The sequence below is a fragment of the Fusarium oxysporum genome, chromosome 5 (assembly GCF_000149955.1).
Source record: "Fusarium oxysporum f. sp. lycopersici 4287 chromosome 5, whole genome shotgun sequence".
Taxonomy (NCBI): Eukaryota; Fungi; Ascomycota; class Sordariomycetes; order Hypocreales; family Nectriaceae; genus Fusarium; species Fusarium oxysporum.
In genome coordinates, this window is record NC_030990.1 from 2,298,534 (window position 1) to 2,321,095 (window position 22,562).

General features: G+C 49.5%; 5 protein-coding genes across 7 annotated transcripts; 3 read left to right on the forward strand and 2 right to left on the reverse strand.

The window, feature by feature from the left end:
* Window positions 1-848: 848 nt before the first annotated feature.
* On the forward strand, window positions 849-6,632 carry FOXG_01835 (uncharacterized protein). The gene is made up of 3 exons (XM_018378867.1): window positions 849-1,396; window positions 1,455-2,248; window positions 2,301-6,632. Exons 1-3 carry the CDS (start codon window positions 1,188-1,190, stop codon window positions 2,531-2,533), a joined length of 1,236 nt encoding a protein of 411 aa, XP_018234858.1. The 5' UTR covers window positions 849-1,187; the 3' UTR covers window positions 2,534-6,632.
* FOXG_01836 (tyrosine-protein phosphatase) lies at window positions 2,751-7,089 on the reverse strand. Its single transcript, XM_018378868.1, has 2 exons — window positions 6,774-7,089; window positions 2,751-6,704 (listed from the first exon to the last, which is right to left on the reverse strand). Exon 2 carries the CDS (start codon window positions 5,815-5,817, stop codon window positions 3,451-3,453), a length of 2,367 nt encoding a protein of 788 aa, XP_018234859.1. The 5' UTR covers window positions 5,818-6,704; window positions 6,774-7,089; the 3' UTR covers window positions 2,751-3,450.
* A 7,342-nt stretch (window positions 7,090-14,431) lies between these two features.
* FOXG_01837 (uncharacterized protein) lies at window positions 14,432-19,600 on the forward strand. 3 transcript variants are annotated; one of them, XM_018378870.1, is made up of 3 exons: window positions 14,432-16,966; window positions 17,160-17,690; window positions 17,751-19,595. In XM_018378870.1, exons 1-3 carry the CDS (start codon window positions 15,368-15,370, stop codon window positions 19,038-19,040), a joined length of 3,420 nt encoding a protein of 1,139 aa, XP_018234861.1. In that variant the 5' UTR covers window positions 14,432-15,367; the 3' UTR covers window positions 19,041-19,595. The 3 variants fall into 3 exon arrangements, with proteins under 3 accessions (XP_018234861.1, XP_018234862.1, XP_018234860.1); XM_018378871.1 differs by having other exon boundaries at window positions 17,160-17,516; XM_018378869.1 differs by having other exon boundaries at window positions 17,160-19,600.
* A 184-nt stretch (window positions 19,601-19,784) lies between these two features.
* Window positions 19,785-21,125, forward strand: FOXG_01838 (uncharacterized protein). The gene is made up of 2 exons (XM_018378872.1): window positions 19,785-20,226; window positions 20,295-21,125. Exons 1-2 carry the CDS (start codon window positions 19,846-19,848, stop codon window positions 20,949-20,951), a joined length of 1,038 nt encoding a protein of 345 aa, XP_018234863.1. The 5' UTR covers window positions 19,785-19,845; the 3' UTR covers window positions 20,952-21,125.
* A 186-nt stretch (window positions 21,126-21,311) lies between these two features.
* On the reverse strand, window positions 21,312-22,455 carry FOXG_01839 (uncharacterized protein; the record flags this gene model as incomplete). The annotated part of the gene is made up of 2 exons (XM_018378873.1): window positions 21,312-22,009; window positions 22,071-22,455. 2 exons carry the CDS (start codon window positions 22,453-22,455, stop codon window positions 21,312-21,314), a joined length of 1,083 nt encoding a protein of 360 aa, XP_018234864.1.
* Window positions 22,456-22,562: the final 107 nt, after the last annotated feature.

Here is a 22,562-nt window from a genome sequence, read left to right on the forward strand (position 1 = left end):
CTTCCACCCAAAAACGAAACCTTTTATCATCAGTCATCGTCATCAAATTCGTTTTCCTTTCATGATTCTTCCCCCTCTCGTTACCATTGGTACGCTACAGCACCACAGTCAGGGGTCAACTTGGGTTGATCTCGGCTCACACCTTGGTTGTCACCTGGTTCCCTCCTCTGAATCAAGCACCCTCTTTGTGGCGCGATATATCGCTATTCAAACTCTTGTAGCATATCCATCTGTACCAGTTTTGCTCAACCGACTTCTTGGCGAAAAGTAATCTGCCTTCTTGGGAGGAAACGGTTTCGTGGTTCGGTGCAGCAACGCATGGCACAGTTTTCTTTTTACGACTGTTAAACCACGTCGGGACAGCCCGACATGGCTATGGCCTAATGACACAAATTACCTCCGAAGAGCGGTTAACGATAGGGATAGCGCAACATTCCAGGGACCGAGAAGGGCACATCACGGTTCCTCAAAACAATCTCTGCCCACGCTTCGCGTCACCTTCCCCGTCTCTTTCACCTCGCACAACTGTTTCTATCTCTTACATCCTCGGATCCCGACATCGTCACGCGACCCGCGACTCCCGTCTTATCGCTCACATAATTCCCATCACTCATCGCTCTCACACACCCGTGACATCAATTATACTGGCTCACCCATTGTGTATTCTGCTCCTTGCTGGCCTGTTTCCACGACAAGGTGACTCTTTATTCCATGTGGGATTTCAGAAAAGGCATTCTTAGGTGGAACGGACTTAGCTCGGATTCAGGAGCCATCAAATAAAATTGAAATTATGAGCAAAGCCCGTTACTTGTCAAGTAAATTGAAGTGAAGTCGTATGATTGTGGTGTTAGATGGTAGAATGTATGACTTTGCAGGTGTGGCTGAAGAAAGCCCGCCGACAACCCTTAAAATACCTTAGTTTCCGGCTGATGTAACTGTGGCTGGTTCCATCGTAGTGGGGCATCTTTGTCTCATGGTTAATTGATGAAGCCAACTTGTCAGTTTGGTCCATCATGGCAACTTGTGATTGATTTAATTAACCATTTTTCCGGTTCTCTCTTCACTCTCTTCGCTCTCTTCGCTCTCTTCATTTCTTAATCCTCTCCTTAAGACTTGGTTTCTGGATTATTCACAATCTTTCATTCACTCACGCTTTTTCTATCTTTTCCCCCTTAACAGTCCTGGGAATGGCACGCTCCAAGCAACCAGCTATCAAGCGTGAGGCATCCTCAGAGTTCTTCAACAAGACGACTGCAACATGGGAGGATACTAATCAATCGCAAAAGAGCCCTTCCAATGGAAACATTACGAATAAGGTCTTGCCTGTTCCTACGCCTGCGCAAGAAGCTGGGCTCTTGCAGCTTGTCATCGCCGTCGCGGGAATCTATGCTTCATTGTAGGTTCAGCCCCAACAGCTCTCATGGCGAAATCGCTAATACAGCCGTCGCGGATAGCCTCACTTGGGCATATCTTCAAGAAAAGCTCACTACCAAGCCATATGGTCCCGCCGACGCCCCGGAGGTCTGGCACTTCCCCGTCTTCCTCAACACCATCCAATCCGTTTTCGCCGCCATCGTAGGCGCTGTCTATCTCTATGCCTCGACGCCCAGCAACGCCGCCGTTCCTCCTATTATCCCATCGCGCCGCATCCTTGGGCCTCTCGCGCTTGTTGCTGTCACGAGCAGCCTCGCGAGCCCCTTTGGCTACGCATCTCTTGCCCATATCGACTACATCACGTTCCTCCTTGCCAAGAGCTGCAAGTTGCTACCTGTCATGTTCCTTCACATCACTGTCTTTCGCCGTCGATATCCGCTGTACAAGTATCTCGTGGTTTCGGCCGTGACTCTCGGCGTGGCTGTCTTCACGCTGCACTCTGGAAAGAAGAAGGGCAGCAAGGTCCGACCTGACGATGCAAGCACAGCATGGGGCCTGCTGTTGCTGGGTATCAACCTCCTTTTTGATGGCTTGACAAACAGCACTCAGGACCATATCTTCCAGACATTCCGACCGTACTCGGGCCCTCAGATGATGTGCGCCAACAACATCATGAGCACTATTGTCACGGGTACCTACTTGATCGTCAGCCCTTGGTTGGTCGCGACAGGTCTCGGAGAGTGGTTTGGCATGGACGTCGCTGGTAACGCGGGCGAGCTCAAGGCTGCTTTGGACTTTATGGCTCGTTATCCCGCTGTCTGGAAAGATGTTCTCGGTTTCGCTGCGTGCGGTGCTATCGGCCAAGTCTTTATCTGTAAGTCTCAACCTCCTCCACCAGATCAGTATCCCAGGCTAATCATGACCAGTCTACACGCTGTCCACGTTCTCATCCGTTCTTCTCGTTACTGTCACTGTAACACGCAAAATGTTCACCATGATACTCTCTGTTCTCGCTTTCGGCCATCGGCTCACGCAGATGCAGTGGCTTGGTGTCGCGCTTGTGTTTGGCGGCATTGGCGTTGAGGCTGGCATCGCGCGACAGGAGAAGATGGCCAAGGAGGCCGCTAAGGCACAGCAAAATGGTAAGAAGGAGCTGTAAATGCATCTCGTTTATTTTCTTTGTTAGTGAGTGATAAATTACAATATGTATAGTGGCTCGAAGGGGCACATCCGAGGGGAATAAGGAGTAAATCAAGTGTGAGGGGCGTTTACAGGAGTTGGTTAAAACGATCTCAACGCCTCACAGTAATTGCCCACAAAATGGCCGAGTGCGTCTGCTTTGGAAACGCAAACTTCATAATCTGTCAGATAGAATGAACGAGGGTCAATACGATGTATAATTCTTTTGATTATCACCTAAATAAGTACTATGTAAAGCCTTCTTCTTCACACTGTCTTGCTGTACCAAGAACCCTTTTGCTTCCTGGAAAAAACGCCGTGGTGCTATAACCCAACACAGTAACTCGTCTTTTCCTTAGCAACACCTGTACATACACAACCCCTTTCCATGACTGGGTATTTGAGCCCTCCCAATGATTCCCCTTGGGATACCTGAAGCCATACGCCACTTGCATTTTGTTGTCCAAAATGGACAAAGCGAGAACCAAAAATAAAACTGAAACAAGAGTGACAAGACGGAGTGTCTTTGTCTATATTACACTGGGTCATTGTGAAACCATCCGACGCCATGCGCTGTGCATTGCTGAAAAAGAGAAAAAGCGAATGTTTGTTATGAGGAGGATATAACGATTGGAGAAGATCGGTGACAAAGAAGATGTATTTGGTTATTTGCGTGTCATCGTGCGGAAGGTTGAGAGACCATCCGGGATCGAGGGTCGGATGGAGTGCAGTTATAACTCTGCCCTGTTGCTAAAACGCCCCTGAAATGCTGTGGTTCATATTGTAGAATAGCGAATGGGATTTATAAAATAAAACAAAAGCGATAGTAATTGTCGTACTTCTTCCCTTGGAAGTTGGTTCGTTCGACTTGAAAGCGAAACACAAGGTTAAGCTTCATCATAAGAGATCATCAATTGATCGAATAATAGGTGCCTCGCCTTTTGTAGGTGGACTCCTGGGATCTGCAACGACCGGTGGTCTTCCGAAGGTTGAGAAAGGGTCTCGAGGGAACATGCCCGCTCGGGGAGAAAACAAGCCTTGGCTCGGAGTTGGTGGGCTCTCGACGAATCGCATCCCAGCAACTTCATGGACGTCATGAAGCGGATTGTTAGTCATCGTCTCGGCTCTCGGTGACAACAGAGCATTATCATCTGGGTATGAACCAGGAAGAGTTATCGTTCTCTCCACTGGCGCATCACTAAATCTCATTTCCGACGGCGCCGGATTGAATCGTGGGAAAGTCATGGTCTGGAAGCCAAGACTCGCCTGAGAGGGGAACCCAGGCGAAGGTGGAGGCTTCATGATCGAGTCCACCATTGGAGACGGGGCTAGAGTTGGTGGTGCCTTGCCCTGACTTGACACGGGCCTCTTAGGCAAGTCGCCAAGTTTGAAAGGATCCAGGTGTTCTGACGAGTGCTGCTCAACCTCGTCTTTCCAGGTGCAAGTTGGGGGCGCCGAAGCTGGGCCAGGTGAGACCGGTCGGGGCCCGGGTGTTGAGTTGCCGCGAAGTCGATTTGGGCTCGAATTCAAGCCCGAGTCCTTCGAATCTTCGTTCTGTGTTGGAAGAGGAGCAGTCTGTGGCTCCTTAGCTCCAATGTCGATAGCATCAACAGAGAGTGTGATTCTATGCTTTGAAGGGCTACGGCCAGGACGGGGACGGTGTGACGGTAGCGCCGTTCGCTTCGTTGACACTTCCTTCTGGAAATCCTGCAGCGAGTACATGAGTTTCATGTTCGGGCTGATCCATTGGCTCTTGGCTTGAGCCGCGTAGTAAGCATCATTCACGGTGAGATGCGGTTTCTGGAACAGGCCGTAGGCAATGATCAGACTGGCAGATCGACTCGCGCCCTGCTGACAATGGACAAGCACACGTTTGCCAGCTTTTGTCCGCTTATCAATAACATCGCACAACTCCATAAGATCCGGCGCAATGTCGGTATTGTGGTCCCAGGGAATATGGATGTATTCAGGCTCTTTAAATTGAAAGGCCTTTGGTGTGGTAGGTGTGTCAGCTGAATCCTCCTGGGGATATTCCCAGGCTGTCATGAAGCTGGCTGTGGACACAGCAGTATCGGGGATAGGACTTTCAATTCCAGAAACAGGGCGTCGCATAGACTGGAATGGTGATTGCGACTGTGATTCACGGACCACTTTGCGAATTTCAAAGGGGTTGCTGACTTCGCGAGCACAATTGATGACTACGTCAAAACGCGATGCTTCATCAGCCGTGGGTTCCGAGTAGAGGAAAACATTGTCTCCGTAGATCGCAATTGGCCCGTCAGGGTAGCCTGGCGTTTTCATGTCCTCGTTGTTCTCGTTATCGCGGTAAGGATCATCATCTCGAATGGCCATCTGAGTACGAATTGGCGAATCTTCCTCAGTAATCGCAGAATGGAAAGCTGGTTTCATACTCGACTTTGAGGGTCGCAATACTTCTGAAAGTCCGGATTCGTTTCTTTCCAATACCTTGGGGAAAGTCATACCGCCAGGTGGACCGAAGGTCGCGGACTTGAGACCGGAAGACATGTGAGGTGAGGAGCAAGAATGCTTAAGAGCTCGACGCTGGAGCATCGGCATGGCTGGTGAGGGGGGGACCTCCAGGGTGGTCTTATGGATCAAGTCAGAAGTATTGGTCTTGAGACTTAACTGGCTAGGCTTTCTTCTCATAGCAGGAATCGTAGGTTTGATAAATGATGGAGAAGAAGGCTCGGAGACCAGCGAAATATTTGTCGTTGAAGTCGAGGCAGCGAATGGGGGCTGGATAGAAAGGCCCTTCATATTGCGCCCTCTTCGAGGCGAGGGTGATGTCATTGGTCGCTGCAGCCGAGGAGGCTCACTCAAGAGAGTAGTGGTTGTGCTGCTGAGGTTGGTAGAGAGGTTGCCAAAGCTCGTGGCCGGATAATTGTTGAGGGGAATAAGATTCATAGGAGAATCGGGAGAAGATGAGGGAGACGCATCTGAGAGGGGCGAAGAGTCGGTTGTAGACAAGGTCGTTGTGGGTGAAGAGTCTGCCGACTCGGAAGTCTGTGTCGATGTGCTATCGTGATGCTTGTGTGTTGGGTCCACAGGCATCATGCTAGGGCCGAGACCATGTTGAGGAGGAGCACCCATCATGCCAGGTCGCTTTGGTTCCATGTCGACGAATTTGGTGTCCATGAGTGTCACAGTGTCCTGATCTGCCATTGTCTCGGCATCCAGATCAAACACTGTCATAAAGGGCGGTATTTGATCTTCGTACACTCTTCTGTCCGTAACTGAAGGCATGTTTTGATATCCGCTTGGCGATCTAGTGAGTCAAGTCTGCTCCGGGACGTAGAGGGAAGCGAAGCAGATGTTGAGGGACAATTACAGTCTCTAGTCTGCGTACCGGGTATAATTCGACTTTTTGATCAGGGCGTTGAAACACCAGTTGGCTTCCACCTGGGACAAATATGGTTGAAATTATGTGAATATGTGCAAAGGTTTGTAAATTGGCGGGCCAGAAATAAATAGTCCGGCAAGAGAAACGAATGGCTTCGCGGGTCGCGGTGCGATCGAGAGCAGGTCAAGTCGGTCGTTCGATGGGTCAGCGCAGCTGATCTTGTCGCTGAGCGTGCCAGTAGTGGGCAGTGCTCAGTAAACGCACGCAAGTTGCTAGACTTGGTAAATGAGAGACAAGCCTCACGGTGGACAGTGGTCTTTAGAGAGAGAGAGAAATGAAGTTCTTGCTCGAAAACAGATCGCAATTTGGACTGTAGAAGCAATCGAGAAAGAAGCTACTGCTACTGTCGAGTCTAGCGGGTAGCAGGGAGAATAGTCGAAGGAACGAGCCCAGAGAACTTATGAGACAAAGAACAGGCGCTTCGGTGATGGGTAGCGGCAGGGCAGGGCTGCGAGTGGCACTGTCAGAGTCGCGAGATCATTATTTCCCTTTATGAGGGAGACCGAGCCGTCGTTCGAGAGAAGATGTTATATCAGGCCGGAGCGCAGTGGTCTGAGGTGAAGTGGAAGGTAAAGGGAAGGGCGAAGAGAAGAAGATTGAAATTGAAGATCGAAGTGACAAGAGGAAGTGAGAGAAAGATGAGAGGAAGAGTAACGAGTTGGAGGGGAGTGTGAGACTGAGCAAGAACGTCTTGGGATTGGATTGGATTGAGTTTAGCTCTGGGGGAGAACTGGTTGAGGGGTGTGAGTTGCAAGCAGGCGCTACCTGAAGACAGTGTCTTCCAAGGGATATTTCATACGGTACCAGTTATGGGTGCCTCTCACGGGAGCCCAGGCTACCAGGGCAGTCAGCTGCCTGGTGGAGGCTCAGTGCCCTGTATGAGAAGAACCTGGGCGTGCTGGCGACATAGCAACGGCGGTATCTCAAACAGTTATCGAGGTATCCAGCCCAATCCGATCCGGGAGCAACTAATTCAAGACCTCAAGTTTTCAACAGCGCACGGCGGTAAAAAAGTGTTTTGTTTTCGTGGTATGAAACAAATATCCGCCCGTAGCAGGCGGCAGCACCTACGCATGCGCTGTGTCGCTTGCTGGCGGTTGCGGCCATGGATGGCAAAAGTCAACTAATGTAATGTAATGTCATGTCATGTCAAGCATGCTGCTGCACAAGGCGAGAAGAGACCTGAACTGGAAGCCCTCCGCATCCCAGGGAAACGTGACATGGCAAAGCCCAAGCAGTGTCAGCTCCATGGACCCTGCACAGGAAGCAAGAATGGTATACGAAACATGCACTAGGGTTGACGATGCTTGGAACCAGTTTCGGCAAAGGTTATTGATCATACCGGTATGTTGAATCTACCGTGCTTGCTTAAAATCTTTTCGTGCGAGTAGTTATTGAGTTGAATATTGTCATCTTGACTGGCTGAATCCAAGCCCTGCTTCATATGTCACTCACTCCCTTGCCAATATGGCCATGAACTAATGCGTCGAGCGGTGTCCAATGGGAAAGAAACATCCGAATTGCAATAGTCGCCTTAGAACATCGATTTTCAGGTCAAGGCCGCCTGCAAGACCCAACTGAGCTGGATTCAATGAGCAATCAATCAATCTTACGGATCGATCTCCAACTCTCGCTTCTCGTCCTACTAACGTAGGCTCCTCTCTCACTTTCACTCAGAAGATGAGCAAAAATGGGGCGAGCACCTCAAGGGCGCTACGATGAACCACTCAGAGCTCCTCTTGTCCGTTCCAAGTTAGCCACGGCCGTAGAGTCTGCTTTGTGAGTGGAGGGTTCGCTGCACGAAACGCGTTCAGGATCCTAAATATAGACCTCGTGCAGCACTCTGCAGCATGGAAGGCGCCTACAGTCAGCCAATCATGTCCCCGTGGTCCAATTTGGGGACTAGAGAATTGCAGAACAGGGGGGCGGGGTGTGAAGTTGAAACGCCAGGACAGGGTCGAGGGTTTAAATTTAACCCGCAGGTGGAGAGGTACCTCCTCTTCAGTAGTTGAAGCTACACTGTGCTGACGAGAGTGTTTGGGTTGCTTGTTCATGTGCAAATGCGGTACAGTCGAATGGGTAATTTGCTGAAGGACGATGGGGCTATCTGAGATCTTGACGGGATTAGGAAACGATGGGCAAAAAAGAAGACAATCGAGCCAGTCAGCGATGCATCTATCAGTCAGTCAATCAGGAGTTGAAGACAAGAACAGACTTTCAAGATTCCAACGTTGAGGTACACATGCACATCATACCCTTTTGTCATCCAACCTCCTCAACTCAATTCCAAACTACCTTACCTACTATTATTATCTTGCCTTAAGCTTCTATCCTCCAACCTCCTGTTATCTAGGGCTGCAGCTCTTCATATCGTCTCATAGCTGGCTGAATTATAGTATCAATTAAACTTATTCCGATAAACCATATAATTCTTTGGCACTTATCGTCTCAACTCTGCTGCGGGTGCACGCCACTCCGTAACGCCGTCGCCAGTCCAGGCAAAGGCAAAAAAGCCTGGCCTGACCCCGGCCCGTTGGCCGTGATTCGGCCATCTGTTGGCGTCACAGGCGGACAAGGGGCCTTCTGTAACCTCCAACATCTAACCTCTCTGCAACTGTTAGAGATAGGCAGCTCAGTGCAGAGACGGGGGCAAAAGGGTGCCCCCCTGTTCCTCCACCGTCAACTAACGTTACTGCGCCTGTTGCCGTACGGGACCGGCCCAGCCTGGCTACCTGGGCTTGGGCCCTGGGCCCTGGGTCCTGGGAAGAAGTGCACTGGCTGCGGTCTGGCTATGGCTACGGTGTTCGCTGGCCGGGCAGCAGAGTGTCATACAAATTGGATATGATATCGATCGAAACGCGACAACCAAGTGCTCGGCTCGCGTGGCCTTTGTTTAGGGTTAAGTGGCCGTCGGAGTTGAGCTGTCTGGTCTCGTGGCTTAGCCTCGGTTGGTTTGCGCCACTGCGGCGTCTCCAGTTTTGGGAGATATTTCTATTCTTGACCAAGAACACGTCAAGTGATCAAGAGGCCGACTTGAATGGATAGTAAGAATGGGTTTTCAGAAGTGAAGCTGACATCCTAATCAAGGACTATTGACGTTAAAGTGGTGGAGACATTTAAAAGAGATTAACGACTTCGACCCAAGATGTGTTATAATACGAAGGTTTATTTTTATCGAGCTGAGAACCACATCACATCCAATATTGCAATGAGTCAAAGTTCCTTTTTGCCACTGTCCTGATCCATTGTCCAAGCAAGTAGGTACCTCAGGTTAGGAGTTAGTTGATGAGAAATTAAAAACTGTGTCGGAAATATTTCCCGTCGGTATGTAAAAGAAGCAGATCCAAGTTACCCAAGCTCTTCGTCCATCTCCATTCATCCACAGCAAGTTCAGCCACCAATTAATTCAACCATGTTCAGAAACAGACCAGGCCGCACTTTTCCTCCTTAGCCTCCTCTGACGGCAGATCAAAAGACGCCAAGCTACAACAAGAGTGGCTCACAGTCTGAAACCCCTGGCCTAGGGAATGAAAAAGCGGGAAAATCTTGAGCTCCATCGAGTTTCAGCTTTTTTTCCTAACGCTCGCTCACCAACAAGTGAGTGACCACCTACCAGATGCAGTCAGAGGAAGCCCAAGTGCCCAAGGAGAAGAAGGAAATTTCAGACCGCACAGTGAAGAGACAAGATTGGCTGCATCGGCTATTGGCTACTGCACGTCAAATTGCCTGGACCATATGGACCCAATCTCCAATGACATCCAATATCGAGTTGAGTCCCTTTTTTTAGCTTGCGCTTGCAGGCTTCTTCTTCCAAAACTCGTGGCCTTCTGCGCTAGACGTTGATCAGCAATCTACTAATATGTCCCTTATTATTACCCCTGCAGGGTTCGTCAATACAGTCCCATCATCTCCTGCCGTTTAGGAAATCGCCTCTGAGAGACAAAAGAGGATTCGAACCGTTCCTTTGATGAGGTGAGGTGTATGGTTCACCTGAATGTTGCAGCACAAGGTACGGAGTACTTTACTGTACTATACAGGGCTGTCTTGTCCTGCTGGGAACCATAGTCTACATTCTCGCCGCTAAAACTACACCTTCACAAGACCCAAAAATAAGACGGGTCTTGATCTGAAACGAGACTCTCCATTACAGGGTCGCTTCGCCCTCGACTACGCAACTCTCGATCACCATTTCTATCATCATGAACATCATCCCGCAAATCTTTCTCCTATCCCCTGACTCCTGAGATCCAGGCGCTTGGACTTGGACTTGGACTTGGAATTGGGGCTCAATGTTACAATTCATGAGTGCCCTGGAGGTTCAGCTAAGTTGCAGAATAGAGATCTCTTTCTTTATAGCAAGTTTGTGTGCAATTCCGTCCCAAGCTTGAGCTAGCCCTCCCAGTAGTACTTCTAGGATTCAAACCGAGTTTGTTATCAGTCAATTGCACGGTATAAAGTCGCTCTCATCTCGTTATACTACCTCTTAGACTGCATAGCCGCAACTGCGCTTGTTTCGAGTCAATGGCTGTGCTGTATTGTGTTGCCGCCGGTTCAATATCTACCCAGTCGCAGATTCCTTATGCTGCAACTCACTCGCCTGTGAGTCTCAGACACAGCAAATTTGAGACGAAAATCACATCTCCAGGGCAACCCTTGATTCTCGTCCTTGTATCACGTGTGGCTAAGTAATGACTTGAAACTGAGGCTCCGGTAACATCGGTAGGGATCTGTGATATAGAACTGGCCCGTTGCTCTACTATGCACACCGTACTTTCTCTTGAAAAGGATAACTCATATAAAGGCAGGTCTCAGTTCGATGCTATTGATGACCTCGGTACTCGGTCGTGTCTCGACCGTCTCGCACGTACATAATACTGAATGCTGGTAACTTAATACATGGGGAGCCGCCTCTACGTACTGTAACTAATATACTAAGGTGACTGATTATTTCTTTTATAGTGAAGCAAGGATATGGTCTCGTTTTTTTTTAGTCATATAATGGCATCGAAACCTAATCGTCGTCCGCGTGTGAATGGATGACTTACGTGGTATCAAGGAGATATTCCCCAGGATTATATGGCACCATCAAAAGGAATAAACGCTGATTCTTGGCTGGTCCGTTAGGGAAGTATATCAGGTGCAACGATATTTTTCCGTGCATGGGTACAGGGTCGTTTGTTTCAGGTTCAACGTGAGCACACTACCGAGGAACCCGATCAAGTTTTGGGACTCAGAGGTGTTCTACTTAAGCTTTGCTGGGTCTTGTTTGATGAAATTTCTACTGCCATGATTTCATATGACTTGGTTGCTTGTTGCTTGTGTGGCTATTTATTTGAGTGTTATTACGAACGACTATGTCAACATAGATAGGGCAGTTATGTTTCCTTGATGGATTTAATCAATTCCAATAACTCACACCAGTATGAATAACGTCATATTAACTTTGGTCTACAGCATTAGTATCATACATGGTTTTTATTAGTTCTGCGAGTGCCTTGGAGGTTATGGATGTCTAAATACATTTCCATTTCTGTATAGAGAATCAACAGCCAGAGGAAATCGATGCTATTTGAACGATACATAGAGCTTAGATTGTGTTACTAAGTTTATCTTCTGTTTCTTGATCACTACAATTGTTTCTGTGTTGACTTATACCAGGCTGAGCAATCGAGGCAAAGCATGCGAGAGGCAAATTATAACGCTTTATCTCTTTGAAGATGCTTTCAAAGTTACCTTACACAGAAGTTCTATATGCATAGGTATTACTTACAACTGGGACGATAGATGAGACAGATATTTGTTATCACTTGTTGCCATTACTCAGTCCTCATCTATCCGTGATTCCAACATCTGCATTTAGGGTAAGCTACCCAACTTGCTTTTCATCATCCAGTATTTGTTGTCTGGAACACTACGGCTATAACCGCTATGCTCTGGCTCGGGACGATTCTCATTGACTTTGGTTTCTTGCTAAATAGAGTTGTTTTGCCAATGAGACGTTATTTGGAGGTTCTTGGTGCTAGTACTTTACAAATACAAACATCACACTTGGGACACAAATAATGATGTACCACAATGAGACATGTGTACCACGAAACAAATCATGAGTCATGGTAACGCTTAGGAGCATTATGTGTGACACATTACCTTCACATCGACAATTTGAGCATTAGAAAACATGTATCAAGTGACGGCCAGGACTGCTGTCAATGCTCTAATTGAACTTGGCTACCCTATAGAGTACTTGCTAGTATCAAAGAACACAGCTGCATAGTTTCGAAGGATGCCATTACTTGAGCAAACTTATCAGCAACACAGGAAATCGATACCTCCAGGGTTGAAAACTACCATTCTCCCTTTGGACTGGCATCTAATGGCGTTGTCTGATATCTGTCTAAGATCATGACAAGAGCACCGAAGGATCACTAACATGAGATGGATGAAGGAGACAGGCGAATACCCCTCGGCTATATATCTCCATGCTATTTCCTGCCCGGAGCCCTTGAAATGTTTAGGGTTAAACCGTCTTGTTGGATTTTTCCCTGGTGGAATTTGACAACACCACCGAACGGACCTGAAATGCAAGAGGAACATCATATGCAGCTAGACGAATCAAGTATCAGACACAAATAGAGTAGAATGATGTGTACTCGCGCCTATGGCATTAATGGGAACCAGTATTCTGGGTCTCTTTGTCTAAGTGTTAGACTTGCACTTTCATATGAGAACGCCAGAGGCACCATGACAAAGTAAACGACCACAACAAGACGAGTAACACCTCTTACCAGGTTCTTTGCAAGTTGAGCAAATTACGACAGAGGAGCTGTTGTCCTAATAGCACCTTTGGCTCCTGATACAGTCCTTTCCAATGTAACGGATAAGGGCCTCAACTCCACGGACACGAAGAAGCAAAAATACATAGATCTGGACTGTTAGCAAAACAGCTAGCCAGCTTTTCTGTTGCAGGAATAATAGGCGAGCGGCCGTTTTAGCGGGGGAAAGCGCTCGTGTTACGATTTATGGCACGCAGACGTAGCCTACTTAGGCACTTGATGGATTCCGCTCGTTGAGGGTATTTAGAGGATTGGACAAGGGGACACCCTTGCTGGCTTTCAACCACTATGGCAACAGAGAGGGAGCAGAAATTGAGCGAGGCCAGAATGGTTCGCGTCAACGGGGACTTGTTCCTTGGCCGTTTGTTAGCCATGTGGAACTCCGCGCTACGTGGTACTGAACCCGTTGATCACAGCAGTTAAGTATCATGCTAAGAGACACTTATGCGAAGCGAACGCGCCTTGGAAATTATTGCTCGAGATGAAAACATGACAATTTATTTAATCAATCAGCTTATTCCATGTTTGCTTTGTGCCCCTTGACACTGCGTCAAAAATGTCAGTACCACAGGACAATAGTGGCCCGATGCAACACAACCCCAGAGAGCCTCTGTTTCAGCACCAGGATGGAGATAAGTTAAGGGCTGTGGAGTTTACGGCTATCCCTCGTTGAGCTGAACCAGCCTCCTCGAGCCATGGGCTGGCCCCTGGTGCATGGATTCGCTACCATATCTGAACTCCGTTTACCGTTAGGTCATCGGGTGGTTGGTTTCAACGGTGGTCTTTGCTCTACCACTAAATAAATGACGACAAGGGAGGTGAGTTGCATTCCGGAATGGACGATGAGGGAGCTGATATCCGTGAAGGGATTGGGTTTGAGACTCAGACTGAGGATTAGGAGGCATGCCTAGCCGTAAATTGAAATGGCCCAATGACCCAAGGACAAGACGAGACGAAGCTCAGGCCCGTTACGGGAATGGTATATGTGCGGCCCGTAAGGTAGTCTAACCGTTATCTTTAACAGATACTGACAGATCACGGATACCATACCTGGAGGAGCAATATGATGTGATATGTATAACTGGAGAGCATATGCTAGGAAAAGGGGCATGAACATTGTCCATAGACTATGCGTTCTGTACCTGTGCGCGTGGTAGGATGTACTCCAGGAACTGCCGAGTGTGCCTCCAAGCAACAGATGGTTTGTCGGTTACTGCAACACAGCATCAAGTGTCAATGAACGACGGCGTCTAGGTTCGCTGCAGGCTCAGGGAGCATGCTCTCAATTGCAGATCCAACAAACGAACGTCCCCTTGTCCCTTGTCCCTTGTCAGAAAAGACCAGGCTTGTTGATGTGCTTGCTGCTGCAAGCCAGAAGGATGGTTCCGGTCTCGTTTGTGCGAGAGCTGCATCCACTGATTCCACTCTACTTACCAGGGTTCGCAGATTCGAGCGAGTCAATGAAGCACGCAAACGATGATATCGTCGTGTGCTGATATGGATGTTTCAGCAATTGGTGACCATGACCGCATTTGAAGATGTGATTGAGGCCTTTCCTTCTTAATAGCCCATCATATAAACAAAGTTTCTACCGCTCATCGGCAGCGTTTTATATCCATGACAAGGTGGCCAAGAGTTTAACCGTGTGCCTTCATCCTTTAAATCTCTGCTGTTGAGTAGGTCCCCTGTTTAGTTTTGTTGCCATCCATCCATTGCTTGCTGTTGGATCGAAAAAGGGACCGTCCCGTCCATCCTGGATCTTAAAGCCCTTGTCGACGTCTTGCTCCTCTCGTCCCCTCTCGTCTCGGCTTCTGGCGAGGTCAAACTATTATTCAAACCTTTAGAAACTCCTCCTCTTCTTTGTCTCGCCTTTGCCTTGCTCTACCTACCTTTTCTCCTGGTCTCATTCTCATTCTCAGTCTTTTCCTCAATTCCCTTGCTCTTGGACGGACACGTCGTCTGGGTTCCCATCGTCTTCTTCTTTATTGGGCAGCTTGGGCATACTCGTCCCCTCACCTACACCGACTTCATCATCTTTCTTTCCTTGTGTCTGCCAACATCACTCTCTTACTTAATTCCCGCGGTTTCAACTCACATCATAATATCGTATTAGCAACCTAAACCCTCGGCTCCTCTCTTTGTTTCAATCTCTGCAACTTCACTTCCCCAGGTTTCCTCGACGACGTTTCTTTGATCCTTTTCGCCCGTTTCGGAGGAACCCGTTTCGCGCTCCAAGGACGCCGCTCTGACGACCAACCACCAAAATCAAGGCCTCTCGAGTCATAGGCATTCGAGTGTCTCAGCCCATTGTTCTTTTCTAGGAGACGACCCAAAACTGAGACGACCACTGCCGCATGCAATCATTGTAATAACTAATACGTGACGACTTGGTCATTTTCTCAGTTAAAAAGGCTTCTCACCTCCTCAGGATATCCTGTGCGAAACCAAGTCTCAACGAAATTCTCCCGCGACGAACCTGCGAGACCTTTCGCAGTCCATTGACGTCGTATCTGTCTGCAAGCACTTGCTGGGATGCTCTAATGCTCCGGCGGCCGAGACCATGACTGTAAAAGGCGGTTTCACCAGTGCGGGCCAGCCAGGCCCTGACAGTCAGCATCAGCATCAGGTGCCTGTGTCTGGGCATATGCCTTCCCCTATGGCCACAGCTGATCTTCAATCTGACGCTTCCTCATCTACTGTCATTGCCCACGCAGACTCGCACCGGCAGAGCCACAGCTCTTCCAAGTTGCCCGCTTTCCGCTTCACTGACCGGCGAAGCAGCAGCTGTGGAAGCGTGCCCCTAGCTAATAAGGGTGACCCCCTGTCCCTTAGCAGCAGCAACCAATACAACCATAACAGAAACCAAAATCTCGATTCGAGAAACAATAACAAGGACGACCGCACCAGCGATTACCTTAACCACAAACCAACTACATCGGCATCGGCGACGGCATCAGCCTCAACACCAACCTCACCACTCGCCAATACTTTGGATAGCGCATCAGCGGCGCTTTCTCTGCAGTCTTCAATTGTGTCGTCGATTGTCTCACCCAATTCAGAACCCAGCACTATTACTCCGACTGTCTCAGTCGCCCCGACCACAGTATCACCTGTATCAGCAGACCCAGGCCTAGTGTCCCCCCCGAGCGCTGCTGTTAGTGGACTATTGACAGCGCCCGACCCTGGCCCAGCACCAGCAACTCTCGCGACGACCCATTCTCACACTTCTCACCCGACAACGCATCACCGCGACGAAAAACACGCTGTCTCTGCATTAACACCTGCGCCTGCATCTGCATCTGCATCTGCGCCCACAGACCCATCAACGAACACAGCATCCCCATCCTCGCAGCCCAAGGAACCCAAGTCATCCAACGAATCCGACACAACGCTGCTCTCACAAAACAATTCCGGGACGTCCTCGGTTCATCCATCGTCATCGGTGATCCAACTCTCGCCTGGGGTTAAGCGTCCCGCATCTTTTGACGCACATGCACCTGACGCGATCTCCCCGCATCCTGCTCCTTCAACCTCCAAGTCTCGGACTCGGCGACCGCTGGTGTCGCGAAGATCGACTGCTGGCACCTCTTCCACTGGCCCACCACCTTCTCTGAACTCTGAGCGCCTGCAAGCCATCGAAGCCGCCCAGGAAGGTCAATCCACTTGGCCCTCCTCAAGTGACAATTCACCCCAGCAATCGCCATCTGGCCAACGCGAATTAATTTTGCCCAAGACGCTGTCCAGAACCAACTCCGATGAGAGGCGAGCATCTGCCTCCCATCGCCCTCCCGTTTCATACCGACCGCCTCTCACCTCCAATAGTAGCACTGAATCATCGCCGTCAACCGCTGTTCGTGTTCCCCCAATTCGATCTTTCCGATCTTCAGGCTCCCGCAAGAGCCTCACTCTCGATATGAATTCGAGGCCGCGCTTCCACGACTCTGGCGACGAAGTCGAAGACACTAACCATGACCGTACCTTGCGCGCCTTGGAGGGTAGGGGTAATGATGATGCACTTCGGTCAGCTCCTTTAACCTCAAGTCGCCGTGGCGCCTTCGATAATGAAGATACTGGCGACGTTTTCCTTAAGATTGCCAGGGAGGAAGCTTCCCAGCGTCAAACAGACGAGCAACCCCAAGAAGATACCCGCAGCGTAGTGGTAAGTTCCCTCCTTCTATCGCCTCTTACTGTTTCCCTCGCCATTTTTTATGATGCCGGCTATGTGCTGTGCATGGCGCATGGTCACTCGGGCTGCGCGAAACTTTTTCAGGATCCACCACGCACTCAATTGCTTGTTTCTGGAAATATATCTCGACTTTGATCTGTCCCAGCTCTGAAGCTAACGTGCATAGTCCCGAGCGACGCGATTTACGCATCGAAGACCGTTATCCTCCGTAGTCCCTATACATCAGCCTACTTCGCCTCCTAGGGTTCGGCGCCGGCTTTCTGATCAACAAGACACTGCGCGGTCACGATCAAGAGGCTACGAAGACGACCGGGCAACTGAACTTTCTCGCATGTCAACTTATCGCACACTGCCACGAGAAAAAGCAGCATCTGCGCATCCTGGAGAAGATACAGGACGTATGCGAGGCTCGACCTCAACCATGCGCCCGTCCCCCGTTACACCTCGATCGATAGTTTTTCAGGAACCTAGTTCCGAAAACTCCATGTATTCTCGTCGAAGATCCTCTGTCACGGACAATAATGTAAGTGGACAAAACCGAGGCTCTGCGTACAAATTCATGGGTCATGGTCACAACAAGACGTATAATTCCTCCCCTCTGGTCCGGTCATTTGATTTCCAGCGTCAAGCAAATCAGGAGGCTGGCAACGGGGCTGAGGGAACGGAATCGACTTTGTCGAATACAGCCCCCTCCACGGTATGGGACGAACTAGACGACCTCAAATCAAGAATACATCGACTAGAACTGACTGGTAAGCTGCCTTCGACTTCCGGCGCCGCAGTATCGAGATTATCAGACGACCGACCGCCGACGGCGACTACTACAGCCACGACTATGTCTTCTTCCCCCAAGCGAGTTGAGAATGGTCATCAGAACACGAATGCCGACGCCGTTAGCACCACGTCCTCCCACCACCGAGAGTCGCATTCCATCCTTCAATCCGCCCTTGCTAAGTCCAAGGTTCTGCTCGACACGGAAGTTTACCAGGCCCTAGAGTCTGCTGCTAACGATGCCATGGCCCTCGCTTCCATGATGGGAACACCCGGCCTACCTGGACCCATTTCGAGCGGCGCCAGCACGATAGGCTCTAACGCAACTGTTACTGATCGCCAACTGAGACGAAAGGCCGAGAGTGTGTGTCGCAGCTTAACAGAGCTTTGCCTCGCATTGGGTGAGGACGCTACCCAGACACGTATACCGCGGCAGTCAATTGAAATCCCACCACCTGCTCAGAATGACGCGCCAACTACACCGACGATTGGTAAAACCTTTAGTGGCTTTTCTCAACGTCGACAGAGCATTGGGAGAAACGATCAGACTGCCGCCAAGGAACATCTCACCAGCCCCAGAACTCTGTCCAAATTTGAGGAGAGAAGACTCAACATTCTTAATGGTAGTTCTCTACCTACATCACGTGTGTCTAACTCAATACCATCGACACCGATCGAGCCGATCTCGAATCGGCGTTCTTCTCTCTTGGTTTCTCGATCTCGCCGTGCTGGTACCGAAGAACCTGACGAAGGCAGGAAGTCATCGCTTCTACTAAGAACCAGAAGAGCTGGTACTGAGGAGCCTGATGAAGGCCGTAGAACATCTTTATTCGTCCGCAACCGTAGAAACACGGTTGGCGAAGAAGGCGAGGAAGAATCAAGGTTCCGAGCGCCTTCTCGAGCACCTACTGAGCTTGGCAGCACGATTCGAGTTGTGACACAGGATCAAACGCCGCAGCAGCAGCAATACTCACCGTCAGCTGATACCACATCTGCCATCCCGCGTCGGCGCTTTGTTTCGTCGAATCTCGGTGCCTCTAGGCTGGCGACGCCATCAGTTAACACGGCAACACCGCCTCGAAGATACATGGAGAGACCGGCACAGCAAGACCACGGTAATAGCGCTGTCGAGAAGCTTGCTGAAGAGCGTGCACAACGCTACACCTCTCTTGGGCAAACAACCATGGTCAATCGGACCAGCAGTATGATCAGAAGACCGAAACGGGACAGCATTGCGTCCGCCAATCCTTCTGCAGCTGCAGGCAGCTACAGATGATGCCAATGACCAATGACCTTGATTGATTTAACGACTGTACAACTACCTATACATTATGTTTCGAGCGCCGGACGTTGCTATTTATATACTTTTATGTTTGCACAGGAAACAGCTTATTTTTCCTGTTCCCTCCATTGATTCTCATCCGGCTCGGCCGAACGAGTCATGGCGATTGTTGGGGACGACAAATTACATTATCGTTCTTGTTTGACGTACATACACTGTCTATAGACAAGCTTATTTTGCTTGAGAAGACAGCATCTTTGCAGGGAGGATAGTATTATGGTGTTTGGGAGGAGGTTTGCTTTCTGAAAACGGCGCACGAGGAGCGACCATGCAAGAAACAAGACAGAGCCTGGGCTTTATATCTGTTTTGTATCGGGTTGGCAGTCAAGAAGACATCAGGATAAGCATGTGGATACCGATTTATTTTAATGTATGATGTGGCTTGGTCGCGTATGACGGCTCTTTGTTACCTTCTCTTTGACTTTGACCTCGGTGATGTCGTTGTAAGAGGCTTGTGAGTTTAAACAAACGGATGCATGCCATTTATTTGGTGGCAGTACCAAAGTTTAAGCAATAGTGCTAGAGTGCCTGATGGATCTGAGTCTGTTAAAAGACTCAATGTGCATGTTATTTCTCGCTGCAATTGGTCTGTTTGCCTACATGACACGGATGAAGTTGATGCAGACTTAGTACCTTAACGTAGAGGCTGAGTCAGGCCGAAACGGGAGATGCAGGTGAGGCAGTCTATAAGGTCGGCCCCACTGGATTCTCGCAAGAATTCACATCTTTGAGCGAGTGAATGGGATTTCGACTCATGTCTTCTATCGCAACACCTAGAATATTAAAAAGAAGCATTTCCCCTCTCATCTTTTCGACTTCCAACAAACCACGTTTTCTAGTTCAGAACTGTTTCACTGCACATCAACCACTTCATTACACCTTTTTTGCACAACGCAAACACGGCATCATGGCTGACGAGGCTCATTTCAATGTTGAGGACAAGATGCAGAATAGACCCCCAAGATCAAGAGGTGATAGGGGACGAGGGAAAGGCGGTGGTGGCGGTGGCCATGGAAGAGAGGTGCAGGTGTCGAAGGCCTTGTCCAAGCTCTTGAGACATCAAGCAGCTAATGCTGGCATTCAACTCGACGATGAAGGCTATGCGCCTTTGGATGCTGTGGTACGGGGGAATCAAACACACCTTAAATATTCCTCCTGCGGACAAGACTTGCTAACTCTCTCATGCAGCTCGCCTGGGGCCCTTTACGATCTTTAAAGGTCACGTTTGACGACATCCAGTCCATTGTCACTTCCAACGACAAGCAGCGGTTTACACTCAAGCCCAACCCCGTCAAGAACCCTTCCCTAGATACCAAATCCACCACACCAGCCGATTATCTCATCCGTGCCAACCAAGGTCACTCCATCAAGCTTGAGTCAGCAGCTCTTCTGGCGCCCATCACACTCGAGGGTGGTAACGTCCCTGAGCGTGTCCTTCACGGATCCTTCTTTTACTTTTGGCCACGCATCGTCGAGTCCGGCGGCCTCAAGCCCATGAGTCGTAACCATGTCCACTGCTCAACTGGAACGCCCGAGGAGGGCGTCGTTAGCGGGATGCGTAAGGATGCAGAGCTGATTATCGAGATCGACGTTGAAGCAAGCTTGAAGGATGGCGTGAAGTGGTGGCTGAGTGACAATGGAGTGTTGCTGACGGAAGGCGACGAGCAGGGGGTTTTGAGCACCAAGTACTTTAAGTTGGTGACGGGGCGCAAGGTTGATGTTGGGGTACTGTGGCAAGACGGTCAGTGGATTACTGATCTACCAGCTGGCTTGAAGATAAGTCCTCCGCCTGGAAAGGGTCCTCGACAGGGTGGAGGAAGAGGAGGAAGGGGTGGTAGACGCTGAGGCCCGTAGATATCAGAAATTATCCCAAAAGCGTCTGGTTTATAAAGACAATATGATAACGCGGCATCCTAGGACTATCTTGATGCACGCAACCGTCACTGAAGAAAGAATTAATTCAATGAATCAACGACATCCACTTAGTTGACTCTTCGGTCTAGATCAACTCGATTCGCTCTATCGCCTAGCTAGGAGCAAAAGAGCCCACAAGACATCGGCACTAAATAATGGAATTAGACCAGCCTTGGGTGCAACAAGCCTAATAAACTTGGATTGTTGAATCTATATCCATTGCGGGTTTCAAGTCTCTTTGAACCCCGAGCCTAAGTGGCAAGACCGTGAAAGTGAGTCATAAAGCACAGCTCAGGAGGTCGAGTTCATGAGGTTTGAATATTGGTCGCCTCTGTTCTTCTCTTCCTTCTCCAACCACTCAAGCACCTTCTCCGCGACCAAGATCTCAGCTTGCTGTCTTCCCACGACCCCTTCTACAACACCCATGTTCTCCGGAATCCGCCCATCATGCCTGAAAATAGGACGCCCTTTCCAAGTATCTTCTTTCTCGTTGTCTAGTTCGATATAGTACTCAGGGATACCGAAGCCCATGCGCTCGCCGAGACCAGCGACACGCTCACGAACGGTAGGGCCCTGGGTGGTGGCAGAAGCCAAAGGAGTACTAGTTGGGACGCTGTGATCGCCTGAACGAAGAGGCGTAGCCATGGAGACACCGCCATCAGAGCTATCTTCCTCTGTCTTGATCCTAGCATGCGCAGGAGACTCTTGTGATCCTGAAGGGGCTCTCTTGCTGCCTCGAGGTGCTGGCTCTTCCTTGCGGAGGTACTTGAGTGCATGCATGGCAGCAAAGTTTTTAGCTTTTTGAACCTTTTTGAAAGTTGGAACCTGTTGACCAGCCTCGCAGCCACGGCCTTCCTGGGGGAACTTGGTGTTTTCAGAAGGAAGATTGCAGAAGACACGAGATCGAGGGAAAGGCATCCCGTAGACTTGTTGGTTGAAGGTCTCTTGAGTGAACTGGGGAGTTGGGATTTTGTTCTGCTGACAGTACTCTGACAAACGATCATGGTTAGGAGCTTGCTAGGAAAGATCGCGTTTGGCGGGGAAACTCACGATTCAAGTCGCTAACCCAGAAATCTTCCACTTCAATCTCATGAACAAGCTCGATGAGTTGCGAGATGGCGGCGATCTGCTGCTTGTTAAGCTGCGCAGGATGGCCCGTCTTTGCTTCTTCGGCCTTTTTCTCCTCAGCGAATTTTATGAGTTCATCCCAAGGGATACCACCACTGACAGTTGAAGAGCCGTGAAACGTCATTGTGCTTTGGGTGTGTTTTTGGTCGATGTAGTGTTTGGGTGTTGACGGTGTAGTTAGGCGGAGTGTGATGAAATGTCGAACGATGAGATGAGATGATGGGGGGAAGTGAGGAGCTCGATTGATTATATGAAGCAAAGGAAGAAAGGTGGAGAGCCGGCTCTGCAATTTATAGCTGTGATTCATGAGTTGGCGAAGCCTTGCGGTAGTGAAGAATGGATGCCTCTTAGAATATCGCAAAAGCGAAGTACAGTAGGCTTCCAAGAAGGCAACCAGGCCTCATTGGCAGAACA

Coding starts and splice junctions, on each gene's coding strand:
- FOXG_01837 (XM_018378869.1), top strand. CDS start 15,368: ATGACTGTAAAAGGCGGTTTCACCAGTGCGGGCCAGCCAGGCCCTGAC. Junction 16,967..17,159: donor AAGATACCCGCAGCGTAGTG/GTAAGTTCCCTC, acceptor TAACGTGCATAG/TCCCGAGCGACGCGATTTAC.
- FOXG_01838 (XM_018378872.1), top strand. CDS start 19,846: ATGGGATTTCGACTCATGTCTTCTATCGCAACACCTAGAATATTAAAA. Junction 20,227..20,294: donor ATGCGCCTTTGGATGCTGTG/GTACGGGGGAAT, acceptor TCTCTCATGCAG/CTCGCCTGGGGCCCTTTACG.
- FOXG_01835 (XM_018378867.1), top strand. CDS start 1,188: ATGGCACGCTCCAAGCAACCAGCTATCAAGCGTGAGGCATCCTCAGAG. Junction 1,397..1,454: donor GCGGGAATCTATGCTTCATT/GTAGGTTCAGCC, acceptor CGTCGCGGATAG/CCTCACTTGGGCATATCTTC. Junction 2,249..2,300: donor TATCGGCCAAGTCTTTATCT/GTAAGTCTCAAC, acceptor AATCATGACCAG/TCTACACGCTGTCCACGTTC.
- FOXG_01836 (XM_018378868.1), bottom strand. CDS start 5,817: ATGCCTTCAGTTACGGACAGAAGAGTGTACGAAGATCAAATACCGCCC.